Source organism: Mauremys mutica, chromosome 4, assembly GCF_020497125.1.
Source record: "Mauremys mutica isolate MM-2020 ecotype Southern chromosome 4, ASM2049712v1, whole genome shotgun sequence".
Lineage (NCBI taxonomy): Eukaryota > Metazoa > Chordata > Testudines > Geoemydidae > Mauremys > Mauremys mutica.
This window is the reverse complement of record NC_059075.1, coordinates 103,460,241-103,480,560: the sequence shown is the minus strand read 5'-3', so window position 1 is coordinate 103,480,560 and position 20,320 is coordinate 103,460,241. Positions and strand designations below refer to the sequence as shown.

General features: G+C 39.4%; 1 protein-coding gene across 1 annotated transcript in view; it reads left to right on the top strand.

Moving 5' to 3' along the window:
• Positions 1 to 20,320, top strand: part of PIK3C2A (phosphatidylinositol-4-phosphate 3-kinase catalytic subunit type 2 alpha) — a 96,462-nt gene that overhangs the window by 57,566 nt on the left and 18,576 nt on the right. Inside the window, exons 13-22 of the mRNA XM_045013944.1 lie at positions 596 to 763; positions 6,449 to 6,560; positions 8,907 to 9,049; positions 10,284 to 10,472; positions 11,162 to 11,255; positions 13,689 to 13,783; positions 14,137 to 14,317; positions 14,939 to 15,043; positions 17,619 to 17,711; positions 18,462 to 18,591. Coding sequence (XP_044869879.1) covers positions 596 to 763; positions 6,449 to 6,560; positions 8,907 to 9,049; positions 10,284 to 10,472; positions 11,162 to 11,255; positions 13,689 to 13,783; positions 14,137 to 14,317; positions 14,939 to 15,043; positions 17,619 to 17,711; positions 18,462 to 18,591 — 1,310 coding nt within the window. The remainder of the gene's footprint in view (positions 1 to 595; positions 764 to 6,448; positions 6,561 to 8,906; positions 9,050 to 10,283; positions 10,473 to 11,161; positions 11,256 to 13,688; positions 13,784 to 14,136; positions 14,318 to 14,938; positions 15,044 to 17,618; positions 17,712 to 18,461; positions 18,592 to 20,320) is intronic.

The window sequence follows — 20,320 nt, the reverse complement described above, 5'->3', positions numbered from 1 at the left end:
CCTTGGAAAGAACATGTAATTTTACACAAGAAATCTTGTTCATTAAGAGGTACTTTTGAACTTAGATATGGTGCAGGATTGTTGTCTTGCACCCTTCAGAAATTGTGCACAGTCAACTTGTGGAACTCCTTACCTGAGGAGGTTGTGAAGGCTAGGACTATAACAGTGTTTAAAAGAGAACTGGATAAATTCATGGTGGTTAAGTCCATAAATGGCTATTAGCCAGGATGGGTAAGGAATGGTGTCCCTAGCCTCTGTTTGTCAGAGGATGGAGATGGATGGCAGGAGAGTGATCACTTGATCATTGCCTGTTAGGTTCACTCCCTCTGGGGCACCTGGCATTGGCTACTGTCGGTAGACAGATACTGGGCTAGATGGACCTTTGGTCTGACCCCGTACGGCCATTCTTATGTTACTGACACTAGAGATGTGATGCAGCGTGTGAATAAATGAAATTTTGCATATTAACATTCAACACCAATTCACTTCCTTTGAGAACAAAACCATTAACATATATTGTAACTTCCTTTAAAGATTCTAATGCTTTATCTTTTCTTCTGAGTTGAGTCTTCTTTAACATACTTTTATTTTACAGAATCATTTTCCCCATCCAGATTTCACAATTGCCATTGGAATCAGTCTTGTGTCTCACTCTGTTTGGAATATTAAATCAAAATAGTGGAAGTTCACCTGATTCAAATAAACAGAGAAAGGGCCCAGAGATGTTGGGTCAAGTTTCTTTACCTCTTTTTGACTTTAGACGGTAAGCATCCAAAATGTGTTTATTTTAACTAATGACTTGGGCGTATAAAAGGATTTAGATGATCCCCACAAGTGCAGAAGCTGTTTCTTTGCCATTGTTTTTAATAAAACGATAAAGGTAAGACTTGTAGACCGTGCTGCATTGGAAGTTACTCTTAATTAGATGTGAAGGATCAACGGTAAATAGAAATCTGCTTTTAAGATGCTGCTATTCAAATGGTTCTGCATTCTCCTAACAGACAGACTAATAGGATTGGTTTGATAGGCTGTTTGGATGATACTTAATAATCAAAGAATGTTCATATTTCACCCACAGCATCTGAAGAAGTGTTGTTTTTTACCCACAAAAACTTATGCCCACATAAATCCGTTAGCCTTTAAGGTGCCACCAGACTCCTTGTTGTTTACATGATAGTTTTCCCAAACAGAGACCACAGTGGGTAGCAGTACTTCAGAGTGGCAGCAGTTTGTAGCATAATAAGAGACCATCCTTGAGGCAGTCCACTGACATCCAGCATAGGATCTGGTGAACAATAGATTACATGTATGTAAGTGTCCACAAGTGGTGGTGTCCCACATTGTTTTCTAAATTAAAATTGTACTGCTTTCTCCACTGACTGAGAACTCTCTATAGGGAAGGAGAGAATAGCACTTGATGAACAGCATCAGGGGCATTTGGCTAGAAGGTGTGAAAGGCAGAAGAGTTCACTATGTATGCAAGTGTTAAGCAGACAGGAGCTGGTAACAATGTGGTGGTAGAACAGATTTGGTCAGAGCAGAGCAGCTTGCTCCTAGCATGCTCACAGGGTGTGCGCGCACAAGCACTGGTCCAACCATGTGACACCAGTTACACAGTGCAACACAGCATAGAGGGCAAACACACCAAGTAAGTAAAGCAGACACCACAGAGCAGCAAGCTCTCTGAAGAAAACACTTATTGCTTAACATGTCTTTTATGGGTTAGTTTTGTCCTAGCATAATACTTTGGTGCTGAGGTAGACTGTAAGTTGACTGTAGTTTCCTCAGTGAGGCATTTTTAGTTCTGGGGACCTCAATTCATTCTCTTACAAGGCCTCCAATCTCTTCCCAGTAGCATTACTCTTGCTTTAGTGCAGCTAAATTCCATAGCTTTGCTCAGCAGGAGTTGACTCGAAGTTAAGAGCTCTTTCATCCAGCTCATCACCTTGAACAAATAGGGCATCATCTGAAACCTTTTTCAGCCAGGACATTGAGCTTGTATATGAACACGTCTTTGGGACTGTATATCATTGAGAGAAATTCAGTTCTTGCAGTGCTCTTAAATGGAGATTGGAGGAAAAAAGAGAGGCTCTTTAAAAATGGCATCTGGGACTCTCCTTTTGTGAAATTCAATTTTTAGTGGTCTAGAAAGCAGTCAGTCTCTTCGAGTCTCAAGTCTTCACATGATAGCAATATCGGGTCTTATTACTCTAAGTTTTTTTTTTCTATTTTCTTTTTTTTTTATGATAAATCATATCAAACTTTGAAAGAGCTTAAAAACTCAAGTACAGTGCCTCTAATCCTGTCCACAAAAAAAAGTGGTTAGAATTGATTTATACATTTAAGCTGCCTTAATGTTACTAATGTAGTACACTAATTCTGTAAGTTGCTTATGTAGTAGTTAAAATGATTATGGAAGCTCTGAGCAAAACAAATATAGTTTGTAAGTAACGAAGATCACTTCCAGCCTATCCACATTTAGGAAAAGTTTACTGGTTCACAAATTTACATCCAGAGATTAGACAAACTTGAACTGAAAGCTTTCTAGTTTTACAGACACTGAACAGTGGTTTCTTGTTGTAGACAGTGAAACTGTTATGTGACTTTTAAGTATAATAATCTGGGGTCATATTAAAGGAGAGTGTAAATGATCAAGGTATTTAATTTTCTGTCTCTTTAGAATAGTTTTTATGTACCAGTAACTAGTGTTCTTCCCCTGTGCATTCACACTTATTTAATAGTGCTGGATTCTTTTTGCAAAGGACTTAGTTGACAGTATAGATCTGGGGACATTGATACCACTAATGCTGGACACAAAGCTACATTCACAAGAAACTCTTCAGTCCCTAGTTATTGGTGCTCGATACTTGACATTGAACTCAGTGATAAGCTCAGAGACCTGCATACTGTTAAAGATGGACATAGAGCTACATCTAGTGCAATGTGACCCTGATCTTAGTCATGGTCTCTGCTCTCTACAATAGTATGAATAACAACTTTGAGTGGCTCTTTAAAATCAATGCTGGACTTGCACCATACCAATTTTAGTCAGCTAGGCCCGAAGACCCTCCACCATCAGAAGGGATTTTGAGGCAGCTCTCATGGGCTTTGCTGATCCACACAGTGCCTCTGCCATAATGAAACTTTCTTACTTTTTTTTAAATGAAAAGCCGCCGTCTAACTATAAACAAAAGTAGGTACAAACAGGGGCAGCTCTATGTATTTTGCCGCCCCAAGCACAGCAGTCAGGCAACTTTTGGCAGCACGCCTGCGGGAGGTCCGCTGGTAACGCGGATTCGGCGGCATGCCTGTGGGAGGTCCGCCAGTCCCGCGCCTTCGGCGTACCCGCCACCGAATTGCTGCGGGACTGGCAGACCTCCTTCAGAAACGCCGTTGAAGGCAGCCTGACTGCCGCCCTCATGGTGACCAGCAGGCTGCCGCCCCGCGGCTTGTGGCCCCAGGCATGCATTTGGTGCACTGGTGCCTGGAGCCGCCCCTGGGTACAAAGGGGCAGGAGACAATTAAAACTAAAGGAAACATTTTTGAACACTGAGTTTTAAACCTTCAGCTGTTCAGCAGGAACTAAAAGGCAGTTGGAGCCATTCCACTTGGAATCCTCCATGAGGGAGAGGTAAGTGGCCAATATAGGCTAGGAGATTCTAGACACTCATAAGTGGGAATATTCAGAGGCCTCATGGTAGAAGAATCAGAAGATGGATCAGACATTGTTTACCAGACTTAATGACTAAAATATGGATTATAGGATTAAAATAACTTTTACAAGGTGTATTTTTTTTCAATTAAAGGAGTGTAAAGATAAAGTGGTAAATGTTAGAAAGCTCTCTATCATTGAAGACCACTGGCCCAGATCCAAACTTTGCTCAAGAAAGCTGAGGAGCAAAGCTCAGGCTGGGGATGCAAAGGTAACCTTAAGTCACCTTTGTGCTCCTCTGATCTTGAGCTGATCTGCCCCAGGCTAGTCCCCAGGCACAGCTTGAAGGCTTCTGCAATTTACCCTTATGGTTGCTGACTGTAGGTCTACACTGCAATAAAACACTCATGGCTAATCTGGGTTAGCTGACTCAGGTTTGCAGGGTTTGGGCTATAAAATTGCAGCATAGACATTTAGACTTGGGCTACATTGCTATTTTTCAGCCCCAGTGCCCAAACCAGCTGCCCTGGGCTATAACACTTAGTGTCAGATGTTTTTTTTATCGCAGTGCAGACTTGCTCTGAGACCATTCCAGCAGCTGGGATTTCTGCAGCACAGGAGTGCTTTGACCATACCTGCTGCACCATTCATGAAGGAGTGATGCATTACAGTGGTCGTGTGCTACCTGAGGACCCCCTATTGTCAGGGACGCATAACTGCCCTTATACAGTTGAGGAGCTGGTCCTATGATCCTGCTTCTAAGTGTTTTTTATCAAATAGGATAGTGCTTATCTTCAGCTGAATGTCAAGTTGTCAATTTAATTATATCGTATTGTTGGGCTACTTGGAGAGAATCCTATCAACAGTTTGAAGAGCAGAGAGATGGATATATCATATGTAATGTGTGAGAACTATTTCAGCTCCCTGAAGCACAAGGATCCAAAAGCAGCAAAGAGTCTTGTGGCACCTTATAGACTAACAGACGTTTTGGTGAATACCCACTTCGTCGGATGCATGTAGTGGAAGTTTCCAGGGGCAGGTATATATAAGCAAGCAAGAAGTAGGCTAGAGATAAGGAGGTTAGTTCAATCAGGGAGGATGAGGCCCTCTTCTAGAAGGGAGGATCTAGAAGGGGGCCTCATCCTCCCTGATTGAACTAACCTCCTTATCTCTAGCCTGCTTCTTGCTTGCTTATATATATATAATACACACACACACACACACACACACACACACACACACACACACACACACTGGAAATTTCCACTGCATGCATCCGACGAAGTGGGTATTCACCCACGAAAGCTCATGCTCCAAAACGTCTTAGTCTATAAGGTGCCACAAGACTCTGTGCTGCTTTTACAGATCCAGACTAACACGGCTACCCCTCTGACCTAAGGATCCAAAAGAATGTTGGGCCAAAGTCGGATGAATAACATGCATACAGTAGATGTAGAAATGCTAGCAGAGACTGACAGTGGACTACTACAATTGAATGCAGGCCAAGGTAGTTGAGGGATACAAGCCAAATACTTCAGCTGCATTTTCAAATAACATCAATAACGAGGGGATCTAAAAATTGCTACTCACTAGAACATTGAAGATTCAAAGGTCATTACTGAGCTGTGAGAATCTAAAGCCAGATTGGAAGCACTTGTGATGAAGTGTGGGTTTGGAAAGGATACAGCTCTTCCATTCTTGCTACCACATAAGGGAACTAACAAGTGCTTGAAAGAATACTGTGTAATTCTGTGTTCGTTTGTTCTTCAGTGGCACAATTAGCTGGTGGTTGGGTTTTTTCATTATGAACGTCATATTAATAAAGACCAAGGTATCACTGCCTCTTCTCTTCCCCCCCCCCCCTTCCTTCTCAGCCCCTTCTCCCCAACACACTGAAGGCTTGATCATCCCTTTACATCTTTCTCATGAAATTAAACTGTATTGACTAGAATTTTTTTGACTACTTGAGGCAGGAATTATCTGTTCTGTTCAATGCCCAGCACACTGTTAGAATTCTGTAAATATATAACTGCAGCGACTCATACGAATTAGTGTAATTGGTTCATAGTAATGTGAAGTTATTAGCAAAATGTTGCATCTGCCGCTAAACCAATATGTGATTTGATTGAATCATAGAAGCTAGAGATGAAAAAAGATCCCCAAGTCCTATCCCCTTGTTGGTGCAGGATTGTTGCCTGTAGAATATTTACTTTGTCTGCAAGCTTTATTCGCTCCACATGGGCAACCCGTGCTCCATTTTATTTATCTGAGAGGCTAAACTTTTTTCCCTTAGCCAAGTCCACCATTTCAATATTGAACTTTATCCTTCTGCCTTTGCTGGCTTAGAGCTGCTCACAGGTTCAAGCATTTTGAGGACTTGAAAAATAAATATGGAAGATAGTCAGAACATATATAGGAGAATGAAATGATTTTGAGCAGCCAAACAAAGAATAACAGTTGCCAACAAATGGCATGCTTCCAGTGTTCCCTCTGAGTCCAGAAGCTTAATATAGAACCTCTTTTTGGAATAAAAACATTCTTCTTTCAAGGAAGGTTATCGTTTCAGAACATCTATATTCTGTGACAAATTTTTGCCATTATAGGGAACCTACTGATAGTCCATTTAAATTATGAAGATATAGCATATTAATATTTTTATCATTTGTGAGCTACCATCTTCTTCTAATGGGTGTTTGTGCTTCCCAGATTTCTTACTGTTTCTAACAACTAACTTTTTGAGGAGTAGACACAGGGTATAGTTACTGAAATACTGTGCTTTTTCCTTTGTGTTCTTAGTTTGTTAAATTGTGGGACTAAGCTCTTACACCTTTGGACTTCATCACATGTGACTCCAGCATCAGGAACGGTCCATAAAAGAGGAAATCTCATGGAAAAAATAGTTTTGCAGGTAATTTTTCTGATTTAGTTTAGTGTTTTTGTTTTGACTTGAATACATACTGTTTGAATGCCATAAGTGATCAAGAATTTTGTCTGTCGGCAGAAATAGATTGATATCACTTTGGGGGGGCACAGGAACCTTTTCATTGTGCAGGCTATGGTAGGTGATACCAAACCAAAATACCAGTGTAAAAACTAGGGCTGTCAATCGCAGTTAACTCATGCAATTAACTTAATTTTTTTAATTGCTATTACAATTTTTTAATTGTGACTAATCGCAGTTTGAATCGCACTGTAAAACAATAGAATACCAATTTAAATTTATTAACTATTTTTGCCTGTTTTTCTACATTTTCAATATATTGATTTAAACTACAACACAAATACAAAGTGTACAGTGTTCACTTTATATTTTTATTGCAAATATTTGCACTGTAAAAATGATAAAAGAAATAGTATTTTTCAGTTCACCTCATACAAGTACCATAATTAAATATCCTTATGGTGAAAGTGAAACTTACAAATGTAGATTTTTGTTTTTGTTACATAGCTGCACTCAAAACAGAACAGTGTAAAACTTTAGAACCTACAAGTCCACTTGGTCCTACTTCTTATTCAGCCAATCACAAAGAGAAACAGTATCAGAGGGGTAGCCGTGTTAGTGTCTGGTTCTGTAGAAGCAGCAAAGAATCCTGTGGCACCTTATAGACTAACAGACGTTTTGCAGCATGAGCTTTCGTGGGTGAATACCCACTTCTTCGGATGCAAGAGAAACAGGTTTGTTTACATTCACAGGAGATCATGCTGCCAGCTTCTTGTTTACAATGTCACCTGAAAGTGAGAACAGGCATTCACATTACGCTTTTGTAGCCGGCATTGCAAGGTATTTACTGCCAGATATGCTAAACATTTGTGTGCCCCTTCATGCTTCAGCTACCATTCCAGGGGACATGCTTCCATGCTGATGACCCTGGTTAAAAAAATGCGTTAATTAAATTTTGACTGAACTCCTTGGGGGAGAATATAGTATGTCTCCTGCTCTGTTTTACCTGCATTCTGCCGTGTATTTCATATTATAGTACTCTCGGATGATGACCCAGCATGTTCTTAAAATGAACACTTTCACTGCAGATTTGACACAATGCAAAGAAGGTACTATTGTGAGATTTCTAAAGATAACTACAGCGCTCAGCCTAAGAATCTGAAGTGCCTTCCAAAATCTGAAATAGGGTGCGGAGCATGCTTTCAGAAGTCTTAAAAGAGCAATACTCTGATGCGGAAACTACAGAACCCGAACCATCAAAAAAGAAAAATCAACCTTCTGCTGGTGGCATCTGACTCAGATGATGAAAGTGATCATTTGTTGGTCTGAACTGCTTTGGATCGTTATCGTGCAGAACATGTCATCGGTATGGATACATGTCCTCTGGAATGGTGGTTGAAGATGAAGGGACATACGAATCTTTAGAAATCTGCTATGTAAATATCTGCCAACTCCGGCTACAACAGTGCCATGTGAATGTCTGCTCTCACTTTCAGGTGACATTGTAAACAAGAAGCTGACAGCATTATCTCCTGCATATGTAAAAAAACTTGTTTTGTCTAAGGTCTGGTCTACACTACGGGGGGGGGGGGTGTCGAACTAAGGTACGCGACTTCAGCTACGCGAACAGTGTAGCTGAAGTCGAACTACCTTAGTTCAACTGACTTACCCGTCCAGACACGGCGGGGTTGAACTCCGTGGCTCCAAGGTCGACTCCGCCACCGCCGTTCGCGGTGGTGGAGTTCCGGAGTCGACCGGAGCGCGTGGGGAGTTCGAACTATCGCGTCTTGATTAGACGCGATAGTTCGAACTCCGAGAAATCGAACTCACCGCGTCGACCCGCGTGGTAAGTATATGGACCTACCCTGAGTGATTGGCTGAATAAGAAGTAGGACTGAGTGGACTTGCAGGCTCTAAAGTTTTACATTGTTTTATTTTTGAATGCAGGTTTTTTGTACATAATTCTACATTTGTAAGTTCAACTTTCATGATAAAGAGATTGCATTATAGTGCTTGTGAGGTGAATTGAAAAATATTGATTTTTTTACAGCAAATATTTGTAATAAAAAATAAAGTGAGCACTGTACACTTTGTGTTGTAATTGAAATCAATATATTTGAAAATGTAGAAAATATCAATTTAAATGGTGGTGGTGTTTAACAGTGCGATTAATTGTGATTAATTTTTTTTAATTACTTGACAGCCCTAGTAAAAACAGTGGTCAATGATCACTGATGCAGTAGTTCAGCGCTAAGGGAGCCGTTTCAGCTTTCTGAAAGCTTTTAAAGACTGGCTTCTGTTTTAATTTTTCAGGTTGACTTTCCCTCCCTGGCTTTTGATACTGTATACAAAATTCCTCAAGCTGCAAACGGTTTGGTACATCATTCAATAGAAACATTGGAAAAAAATGTAAAGGAGCGTCTTCTTGCTATTCTTGCCAAAGATGGCACCCTTGGGTATGTTAATATATTGTAGCAATAATTTATCTTTCTACATGTAAGGAACTCTGTGAAGAGGGAATTAAGTACGTAACTTTAGTTAAATTTCCTCTGTACTAGTCTGAAATATTAGTTTAGTGTTTTTGAAGTCCTGTGACTGGCTTAAGTGTTCTGTATGTACCCCAGAAAACCGTGGTCTTGAAATTACAACACCTACTTGTTTTTTCCACAGCTTGTACCCTGGCATCTCCTTTGTTATACTAGACTTTTTTTCTCTTTTTGACGCCTTTCTGCAAAATGTGCTTGCTTGGAGCTCTTCAGACTGTAGGACAGTGGTGGCAAATTAGTGATCTGGCAGGTGCTGTGAATGAATTTCTGGCTTTTGGGAGATGAGGACAGTGGATATTTAAAATGTGGCAAGGCTACGAGAGAACTGGAGAAGGAAGGAGAAAATGACAGACTAGAGTTCTAAGGGGGGCACCTGATAATTTTATAAATGCCATATCTGTTAACATCAGTTCCTCTAATACAACAGGATTACTGGCCAGGATTCTGTATTTAAAATACGCTTAACCCTCTTAACTTCATAAACAGCACACCATTCTCCATTAATAAGACTGAAATGCTGTTGTGAGGGGAGCCTCCTATGTGACTATATCCTGACCCCTTTTTTCCCTAGCTGGGAAGGAGATGGGACACAGTGTTGCCTGTTATCACCTAAAACTTGTCCCCCTTACTAAAGGCTGACACACCATCTACAGCCACATATGCCCCCTTTCTTTCATATAAATGAGGCTTGTCTGCAGCTCTCATTATGAAGAGTTTCAGTTGAACTGGAAACACAAGAACCCATTTTTGGGGGAATCTATGTAGTAAGTTAACTTTTCACAGAACAGTTGATAGGTAGGTTTCCTGAAGCTGCTATATACGCTTGAGAGATCACTAGGAGAAATTAGGATATTGTACGTGGCAGTCTTCCTGTGTCACCTGTGCTGAACTAACACTGCAGTATGGCGTTCGGCACTGCTCCATTTCAGATGAAACTTAAAACGATAAAAGTTCTAATTGCTGCTCAAAGCAATCTACCATTTCAGCGGTATCTTCCTCACTGCCCACTTTAAACTTTTAGGTTGTATTCAAACTTGGAGGTAGATCAAGTGACTTACGTATGTACTTTGGCAAGTGCTTTGGTATTCTTCAGAGTAACGATAGTCATTCTTATAAACTAAACTGCTGTTTGGACTGTCTGCAGGCTATCAAAGGAAGATAAAGAATTTTTGTGGGAGAAGCGACATTATTGCCATGGACACACACAAAGCCTTCCAAAAATATTAGCTAGTGCCCCACACTGGGACTGGGCAAGTCTTCCTGAAATATACTCACTGCTTCAGCAGTGGCCTCCCCTACCTCCTTTGACTGCTATGGAACTACTGGGTTCAAAGTAAGTGAACTCCATAAATTATATTGGGTATTTATTTTTTCCCAGTGTTATTGTATTGTGCAGATAGTTAGCATGCTCATTTGTAATTCACTGTAGAATTGGACATCAGCTGTTGAATTAACACAAGTTAATGTCCACTGCACAGTCTGTAATTTTGTTAAATTACGGCCTCCATTAACTTAAATTGTTTCTCTTTGGCTTGCATAGTTAGAGATAGCTACTTAATGGGTTTCTAGCTAAAAAGTGCACAGAAAAGGTTTGATTGCCAACAAAAGATGACTTCTAAACTATCACTGATAGGAGGATTATCTGAATTTTCTTCACTTGTAAAATATGGCCTAAATTTTTATACCAAAAAAAACCCTTGTCTACATTTCAAAAGCTGATTTAATTTCTTTGATAAACTCAGCCAAATCGACATCCTACTGTGACGTTACAAGAGTAGACTTAAGTGACTCACCTCAAAATCTATCCTTTTTACTGTGAGAATAGGTTTGCTATCTAAGCAAGCTAAGACAAATTGTTAGAGGGTAGGTATCCCTGCACCTGTATGTTTATACTGGGCCTTCTGTGTGGGGGGCCTGAAACTGTTGGGGGCGTCCAAGCACTACAACGATAAAAAAGGTTACTCGTGTATCTCTGCTGAAGTTAAAACAAACAGTGAGTGTGGACTTGTGATACTCTTGCAGGTTTGCAGATCAGGAAGTGCGAACCACAGCTGTGAATTGGATTGAGGCAATAAGTGATGATGAGTTAACAGACTTCCTCCCCCAGTTTGTGCAGGTGAGATTTATTGCTGACCCTTTTTGTACATTTTCCAACATTAGAACTCTTGATGAACAAAAAATCATTTTTTTGTATAATTTGGGTGTGAAAACGCACATCTGGGTCCTTTTCAATTAGTGTTGCCATTAGGTGGCTAGGTACAGAGGTGCTATGAGTGATATTAAGTAAATTACTTGGTTTACATGCTGGATTAGGTAGAACAAAAAATAGAATTATACTAGCACCTTCTGGATTCATATGAGACTTCTGTGTACTAAATAAATGGTCACTTTTTAAACTTTACCTTTATATAAAAACAATAAAAATAAACACACAATGAAACAAAACATATATAAATGCATAAGATGGAAATAGCATATAAATAACAATTCAACATTCATTATTTGCACAACCTGGTGGGGAGGAGTGTGGGGGAGGGCATGATCTCATAAAGGTAATGCAAAGCATCAATTATTAAAATGACTAAATAGATAAATAAGTGAGCAAACAACCTGTGAGTATCAGGGACTAATACACCTCTACCCTGATACAACATGGTCCTTGGGAGCGAAAAATCCCTACCACATTATAGGTGAAACCCCATTATATCGGGGTAACGGCGGCAGGGCTCCAGCGGTGATTTATAGGGCCTGGGGCTCCCCACAGCAGCTGGAGCCCCGGGCCCTTTAAAGCGCCACCCGAGCCCCACTGCCGGAGCCCTGGGGTTACCGCACTATATGCGAACCAGTGTTATATCGGGTCGCGTTATATCGGGTTAGAGGTGTATATACTAAACTGCAAAAGTAAACAATAATTTTCATGTGTGACCCGACATCCTGGTATCTTTTTTCCAAGCACTTCTGTTGGACAGTATTTTTTTTCCAGTGCAGTAGTACAGTGCTCTCACTAACCCAGTCTGTGTCTCTGAAGGAGGAATTGAAGATTTCCATCTTCTCAAAATAACTTTTGGCCACTACAGTAGTTACAGCAATCCATTTCTTCATGCCATCTGGTAATAACAAATCATCCAGCACCCCTATACTACACAAGCTTGGGCAAAGAAGGATGGTGACACTTCATGTTTTTGAGAGCACACTGAATACAGAACACATGCATTTTTGACAGGTGTAGAGGATAATGTGAAATGTTGACATGTGACTCTTTGCATCTCCAACATTTGCCATGTGTTACCAATTGAGACTTAAACAAAAGTTCTGGAGTCCAGTAATGCCCGTTTTTGTATTTTTTGTTCTGGAAGAATTGTAAGGATAAAGAACTTAAAATATCTTTCAGATTAAGCCAGTTACCCTCCTGGATTTCTGTTGTGGTACTAAGGCTAAGTTTTTTTTTCCCCATTTTTCTTTCAGACTGAGATTGAGAGGGTACTGCAAAGCATTAAGCCACTTTAAGCAGTTCCTCCAAAGTTAACTTTGTTTCCTTATTTCTTAATGTATTCTTCGAGAGGTGAGAGAGTTGAAATAGACCAGTTTTCTCCCTATCTTTGCATGAATCCTTAAGCATGGCTGCTGAAAGAAGGAACTGAGACACAGTGGTAGCTGTTTGGTCTCCCTTGATTATGTGATAACTTATCACCTTGTATCTTTAATTTTTGTTAATCCTTTTTCTACCCAAATTGTCTAAGTGTGGAGTTGGCCTTGATCCTGAGGCACTGGTTATCCCGTGGTGGTATATGAAGAGAATTAGTAAGATCAGACGCTGTAATCATCTTAACGCATTGCAGGATGCCCCATGTAGATGCAAACATTGGATTTTCCCTTAAGGATGTGGGTGGCTTCTTAAAGTATAGAAGAGAGGGAACCAAATGGCATAGCTAAGCATGATGGTTTTTTGGTCTCAAACCAGGCTGGTATGTATACAGAGGCACTGGAGAGGGAACCACCTTTACAATAGGACACATTTGAAATGCTAGATAATATAGATGCAAATCTGGCAACCCCATACTTCCAGTTGCCCAGAACGTTTTAAGGGTCTTGGGTGACAAACAAGTCTGTTTTTTATCCCATATAAATTGTATAAGCCGATTTATTGAGCAAAAAGCAAGGGAATGACCTTAAAAGGCAATAGGCCAATGACATAAGTCAGTCTGAGCCAAAATAAATATCTGACCATTTGTATTCTCCTGAGTAAGGATAGAGGTGGGAGAAATGTTATTACTTACATCCTTGGTAATTTGTTGTAATATATAGTCTATTGGTCACTCTTTGAAAAACTAATATAAAAGACACCTGAAGCTGTAGTGGTATTATTAATCACCTAAACTTTCACAGATGATCTGGAATTAATAGCCAAAGCTAGTAGTTTTACTCTGCTCTGAACCCCTAAGGATCCTCTGGCCACCACTGAACTTCAAACGCTATAGGTAACCCCCCAAAACAACCAAAGTCAGTGTATAATCTAATTTAAAAATTGACTGATTTTCTTACATTTTAGGCATTGAAGTATGAAACATACCTGGACAACTCTTTAGTCAGATTCATTTTGGCTCGAGCATTAGGAAATATTCAGATAGCACACTGTGTATATTGGTAAGAATGTCTTTCATTATTTAATTACAGTCAGATTGGTGTTTTCAGAACAAAGTAATTTGCTGTCTAAATGCTAAAATTTCATTAATGTGTGACAGATCAATAGACGTTACATCAAGTCAGCGTAATGTGCAAAAGATAGTGTTCCTTGTAATAAAACCAAATGAATCCATAAGAACCAAACACACACAGTTCTCAGTGTTACTGATTTACAGCAAGTAATGTATGTGTGTGCAGTGTTGTGTAATATCCCTTGTTAACAGACTTTTTAAAAAAGGCTTACTATTGAATGCTTTAGAGGGGAAATATTGCTTTGTAGGGAAAACTACTAACTTAAATACCTGCTATTTCAGGCTTCTGAAGGATACCCTACATGATGCAAAATTTGGGGTAAGGTATGAGCATATTCTTGGTGCCTTCCTCTCAGTCTGTGGGCAAGGGCTGAGGGAAGAGCTGGAGAAACAGACCAGACTGGTACAGCTTTTGGGAGTGGTAGCAGAAAAAGTAAAACAAACAAGTGGATCTGCTAGGCAGGTGCGTATGCTTAACTTTTTAATATTATGTGTTAGAGGGATACAACTGACTTGAATTTCCAAGTAAATGTATTCAGCCTCTACATTAAATACATCACTGTATAAAAGTATAGTAAGATATATTTAATCAACAGATGTTAAATGTTTCGTCAACAGAATTGTGCGTGTTTTTAAAAAAAAAAAAACCACACACACTTTTGTCAATGACTAATCTTCAACTGCTGTAGCTGTGTGGGAGGAGTGGTTATGATGGGAGGAAAGGAATTGGCAATGAAATTGATGTTGCTACAGAACTTGGCCCCATTCTCTCATAATATATGGGGCCCTGTCGATAGGCTGCTAATGTAAATTTATAATTTTATAGATTCAGTACTGAAAAATTTCACTGGCATGGCATTAGGGCTGTACTGGTGGGGTTATGGGTGGTTTGTTTTTTGGTTTTTTTGGATGAGAAGTAAAATAGATGTTATGACTGTGGTAACTTAAAATCCCATGGCACTCTTCAGGAATTAAGGCATTGGCTCTGCTGTTCTGCGTAATTATTTTGCTTGTCAAAAATTTCCCTGTAGCTATTTTAATGGATTAATGTCAGTTCTGCATTTTTATTTTTTTTTACTCTCAGGTTGTCCTGCAAAGTGGTATGGAACGTGTACAGTCCTTTTTCATGAAGAACAAATGCTGTTTGCCTCTCAATCCCAGCCTTGTGGCAAAAGAATTAAATGTCAAGGTACAGTATAGAAAGATTTTTTTTTTTAAATCAGCATTACATGCTTGTAATTCCTGAAAATCAACATGCAGAAAGGAATATTTCAAGTATATGAAAAGTGTTACACTGGTGGGGGATCTTTTTAATAGAGCCTTTAAAACCAGACAAAATTAAATTAGATGAGAAGATCCAATGATTATGGAAATATTTGGTACACCACCAGACCAAGGTTTGATTTAACTTGCTACTTCATCAGAACCTAGTGGAGCTCTCCTTACATAGCAGCAAGGACCTGGTCATGAGTCATAAAAACACTGTGAGAACAGAGGAAGTTTCAAAGCATGTGAATGGAAAAGTTAGACAGCCTCCAGCAATGGTCAAAGGAGAAGGAAGTGTACAAGACTAAAATATTTTGAAGTATATATTGTGGGATGGAGCTAACCAGGGGTGTGATTGGATGTGTTCCTCAGATTCTCCATGCTAGGAGGCAAAGATTCTATTTTAAAAAGAGTTTTTATACAACTGGGAAGATTAGTGAACACGAAGTTGCAAAAACATATGCAAGCTCTGACAGTCTTCAGAGCCTCTGAAGCATAAGTTGCATACACTGTCTTGTATGCTTAATAATACAACACTTATGCATTACACAATATATATGCTAAGGTTGTAAAATAAGATTATAATCCCATTCCCTTATGAGGCTGAAGTTATAAATGCAAGCAGAAGACTGTCTGGAACAAGAAAATATTGGAGTTCTGAATTCCATGCTGTGAAAAGAGGAACTGCATCTCAAATTGTAGAAGCCTCAATACTGCTGACACTTAAATCAGAAACCAATAGAAAGTAGAATTTTCCAGGAGACAGCTACAGTAATATGATTCTAATGGGTGTGGGGCAGAAAAATGACAAGTTGTGAAACTTCTGAATAAATTGATACCAAAACAAATTCACATGTACTGAACATTGGTCCTAATCCCCATGAGGGACCTGGTTTGAGAAGGTGAATTGAAGGAACTATACTATGTAATCAATAGAAAGTAAGAAACTGAGATATGGGACAGCTCCAAACTTGTATTCTCTTCAGATCTCAAATTTACAGTTCAGAGACAGCAGTAAATCCAACTTTGAATAGCTTCTTCAGTTAGAATGTCGGTCTGTTCTTTATTCTTTCTTTATTTTGTGTTAGGATATTTTCTATCTTGCATACTGGCATATGTACAAACATTTCATAAATATAAGTCAAGGGGTTCCTGCCCAAAGGAAGCAGATGTATTGTCCATAATCATCTTGGTGAAAGAGCCTGAGTACATGCATGGACTTACACCATTTGTTGGTTGTCTGAACTGACTTTCTGTCTAATAAAGCCAGTAAATCCAATGCTTTGCCTCTAGCCCAGAGATGTTCAGATCTAGGGATTTTTGTCTAAAGTGTCCGGACTGTCTAAGCTGTTGTGACAGCACATACGGAGAGGCATGGACTTGTTTTCTTTGGGGCATGTTTATCCCACCAAAGTCAGGGTAATTGTCCTGTCCATCATACAAGGCCACCAAGAGGGAGGGGCAAAAAGGGTAGCACAAGTGGCATTGCAACCTGGTGCACACAGTCACAGCACCACTCACTGATATTTGGCCTGGTGGCCTCTCTGTTGTGAGTGATAGGCAGCTGGGCCAAAAGCTGAGTGGCATTGTGACCCTGCCTACCAGGTTGCAACACCCAGAACGGGGAACTGGGACCAGACCCATGGGACAGGAACCACTGCTGCCAGACTAGTGTGATACAAGCACTCTCCAACACCCAACCTCCGCTCAGTGGTAACTTTTTTTTGGAAGGGTGGGAGGCCTCAGTTTCATATTTTGCCCCAGACCCCCAAAAAGCTCTCTGCAGCCCTGTCACCGTATTTTAGGAGAAATGGGAGATGGTATGCAGATTTCTGAGAAACTAATGATTCCAACCAGGAAGACAACCTATTGAAGATTTTTTTTAAATATCTTTCAAGTTATGGAATATATTAGTGATACTTGTATATTAAAATACACATGTCAATTGATTGTATACAGGCATATAAGACATTGTTAGGGAAGAGACAGAATGACCAAAAGGAGGAATGTAGTCACTACTGTTAACTAGCAGGCATGTCAGAACTGGGCATTCAAGAGATAGTGATTGGAAGATTAAACTCCATTCCAAGATGTTAGGTGTATAGTGTGGTGAATCATGGGGCAATGAAACATTTTTTTTAACCTTTTTAAATATGCATGTCAGATGTAAGTCTATTAAATATCAACACCACAATTAAAAAACCTTGGGTCTCACAAAAGCAGCAACATTTAGTTACTGGTTGTGTGATGCTCTCCAGAATGGGAGTATGAGACCACACACTCTAGAGATAGTACTTTGTGATATATTGCCACTTCATCGATCTCAGAACTTGTGGTGTTATAGGGTGTGCAAACATTCCAAGTATTAGTAACTTTGTCTGGTATGCTAGTAATTTTAAATTATCTCTCTGCGAACTATTAACATTCTATTTGATTTGAAAGCCAAAAATGTTATGAGTCATTATCCTTCTAAGGATTAAACTATCATGTACTTGCAGGCATGTTCCTTCTTCAATTCTAATGCAGTACCATTAAAAGTCACATTGGTGAATGCAGATCCTCTGGGAGAAGAAATTAATGTTATGTTTAAAGTAAGTTTGGTTCCCCCCACCCCCGTTCTACTGGAGGAAAGAGATGGGGTTATGATAGCTAATGCCAGCAAAACTAGCTAGCTTTGCCATGTATCTACAGGCTATTAGCTGCATCTTGAGTCTTCTCTCTATATTTAGAAACTGACTTACTTAATTGGATGAATGAAAATAGCTAACACCACAAGAGTGGTTCACATTTGTAGAAGATTGAAAACTTCTTTATACTTGGCTCCCATCGTGGTCATATCTTAGAGCTCCACAATTTTTAATGTTTTTATCTTCACAACACCCCTGTGAGGTAGGGCAGTACTATTAGCCCATTTTACAGATGGGGAAATGAGGCAGATACACACTAAGTGATTTTCCCAAGGTCACACCCTGTCCATAGTGGAGCTAGGAATTGAATCGGTTTCCCAAGGCCGAGTCTAGTACTCTAACCACTACACCAGCTTACCTCTCCTCCCCTTCTTGGAGTGAAAGTGTAACATTTAAAAAGAAAAATACTATGTTCATCTTTCAAAGAGTATATCTCAAGGGCTAATTGAGATGTCTGAGTATATTGTGTGTATATATAAAATGCCAATTTTCAGTTTATACAAGCTTCATTGTGGCCCATCATTTATGCTTTCTCTACACCTAAGGAAACAAGTCATTCACAATTTAAGAAAAAAGTATGGTTTGTCTTACTGGGGATATAATCTGTCTAGTTCATTGTTCAAAGTATGCTTTCTCTGCATGTTTTTATTTAAGGTCGGAGAAGATCTGCGACAAGATATGTTGGCTTTACAAATGATAAAGATTATGGACAAAATCTGGCTGCAGGAGGGACTGGACCTGCGGATGGTTATCTTCAAGTGCCTCTCAACTGGAAAAGATCGAGGTGCAGTAACCAGATAGACACTGCCCAATGTATTCCTGAACTTCTCCCCGTAAAGGGCTCTACAACACATTCTTGGCATCATGCTTCAATCAGTTAAAAACCCACCAGTTTCTCATGAATGGCAGATGTATGTAACAATGAATGTTAGCAGTAGACCCCCAGAAGGAAACTCAGCACTTGAGCAAGAGTGTTTTACAAGTGTAATAGTATTGTGAAACTAAACTGATTGGAATCACCCAGTAGTTTGATTCCGTTTTGTTGGATATACGCTTCTGCTCTTGACCACTGAGCTCCTCAGTGATCCTTACAGTTAAAGATCAGTGGAACAAAAAAGATACATGGAAATGAAAGAGAAACACAAATTAGATGCAGTGGAGAAAAACAGAACTGGGAAGGAAGGATGGAATACAGGAGCAATGCTAATTCTGGCACCCCATATAATAATTTCAGAGATCTGTTTAGATCAAAATTGAACTGCTAAAATGTTTGAGGCCACTACATCACATCAGTCCATCAGCAAAGATGATCAAACTCACGGGAAGACAGTTAAGTTAAAATCAGTACTTGTGTACCTGTATTAATACTTTCAGCTTTTTAAAAAGGAAAATTTTAAAAATCCAATAAATTTTGCACCACATACTGTGTTTACACAGGAATGAGGCTGCCTTTTCTTCAACACTTGTTCTGACTGGATTTGATTCACAATACATTAAATGCCTTGGAGCTTAAATAGTGGAAGGTGTCTTTCACAGGCAATTGACTAATGCATTGTGGGCCTGATCTTGAGCAGCACTGAGAACCTGCAACTCTCTTTGAAGTCAGTTGGGTCTGACCCAAAGACACTCACAAAAGCAAATTACAACTTTAGGTACTATAAATATTGGCATCCAGATAAATGTGACTGAGAATAAATTGCTTTTTGAATACGGAAGCTTTGCTTTTGGAATGTACAGAAAGCATTTCTTCCCAGTTTAAAACTGTGCTCTAGATTGGCAAACCATGTAATGCCTCTTTTTTTTTTTCTTGTCAGTCTGCTAATAAAGTATTTTTAAAGTACTTTCAGTGGAATGAACAAAAATGGAAGCTCTGCTACAGATTTGTGCCTGCTTCTTCCCCTCCTCCCCAAAACAAAAAACCTACTATCCAAATAGGGATTTGTGGTTTAGCTAAAGGAATTTTCTTTTTTTAATAGCCACTTTCTCCTAAATAAGGCCCCTTGTAGCGCCACGTATTGAGTGTTTTGTGTTGCTCTAGAAGTAAGTCAACTTAGAGCCTGTTCCACTCCAGCACTTCACTTATACTACGGTTAGTCATCTAAATTACTTATGAGTGCACGTGAGATGTTTTACAGTCATTAAGTAATGATTATGCCCAATACTAGTTTTATACAAACTGCATATTTAACCTGCTGATGGTTTTTTAAATCAAAGTAGGAGTTACCTACAATATTCCACAAACCTTAACTGATTGTAGTAATAACACAAGCCTAATTTAGCTACATATTTTTTGTAGTATACATTGTAAAATTGCCTGCAGAGAGGTTTAGCAGACTAACAAAGTTCACAAATATTTTTTCACTGCTTGAGACTGGGATTGGGCTCTACATTTTAAAATCAAATGTCTTCAAGAGACTTCATACCAAATGAGAGGTAGTGGAAAATATAATGTACAAACAAGATTTAAACCAGAGCAGTAGTCTCATGTGTGCTCTCTCCCTCTCTATATATAA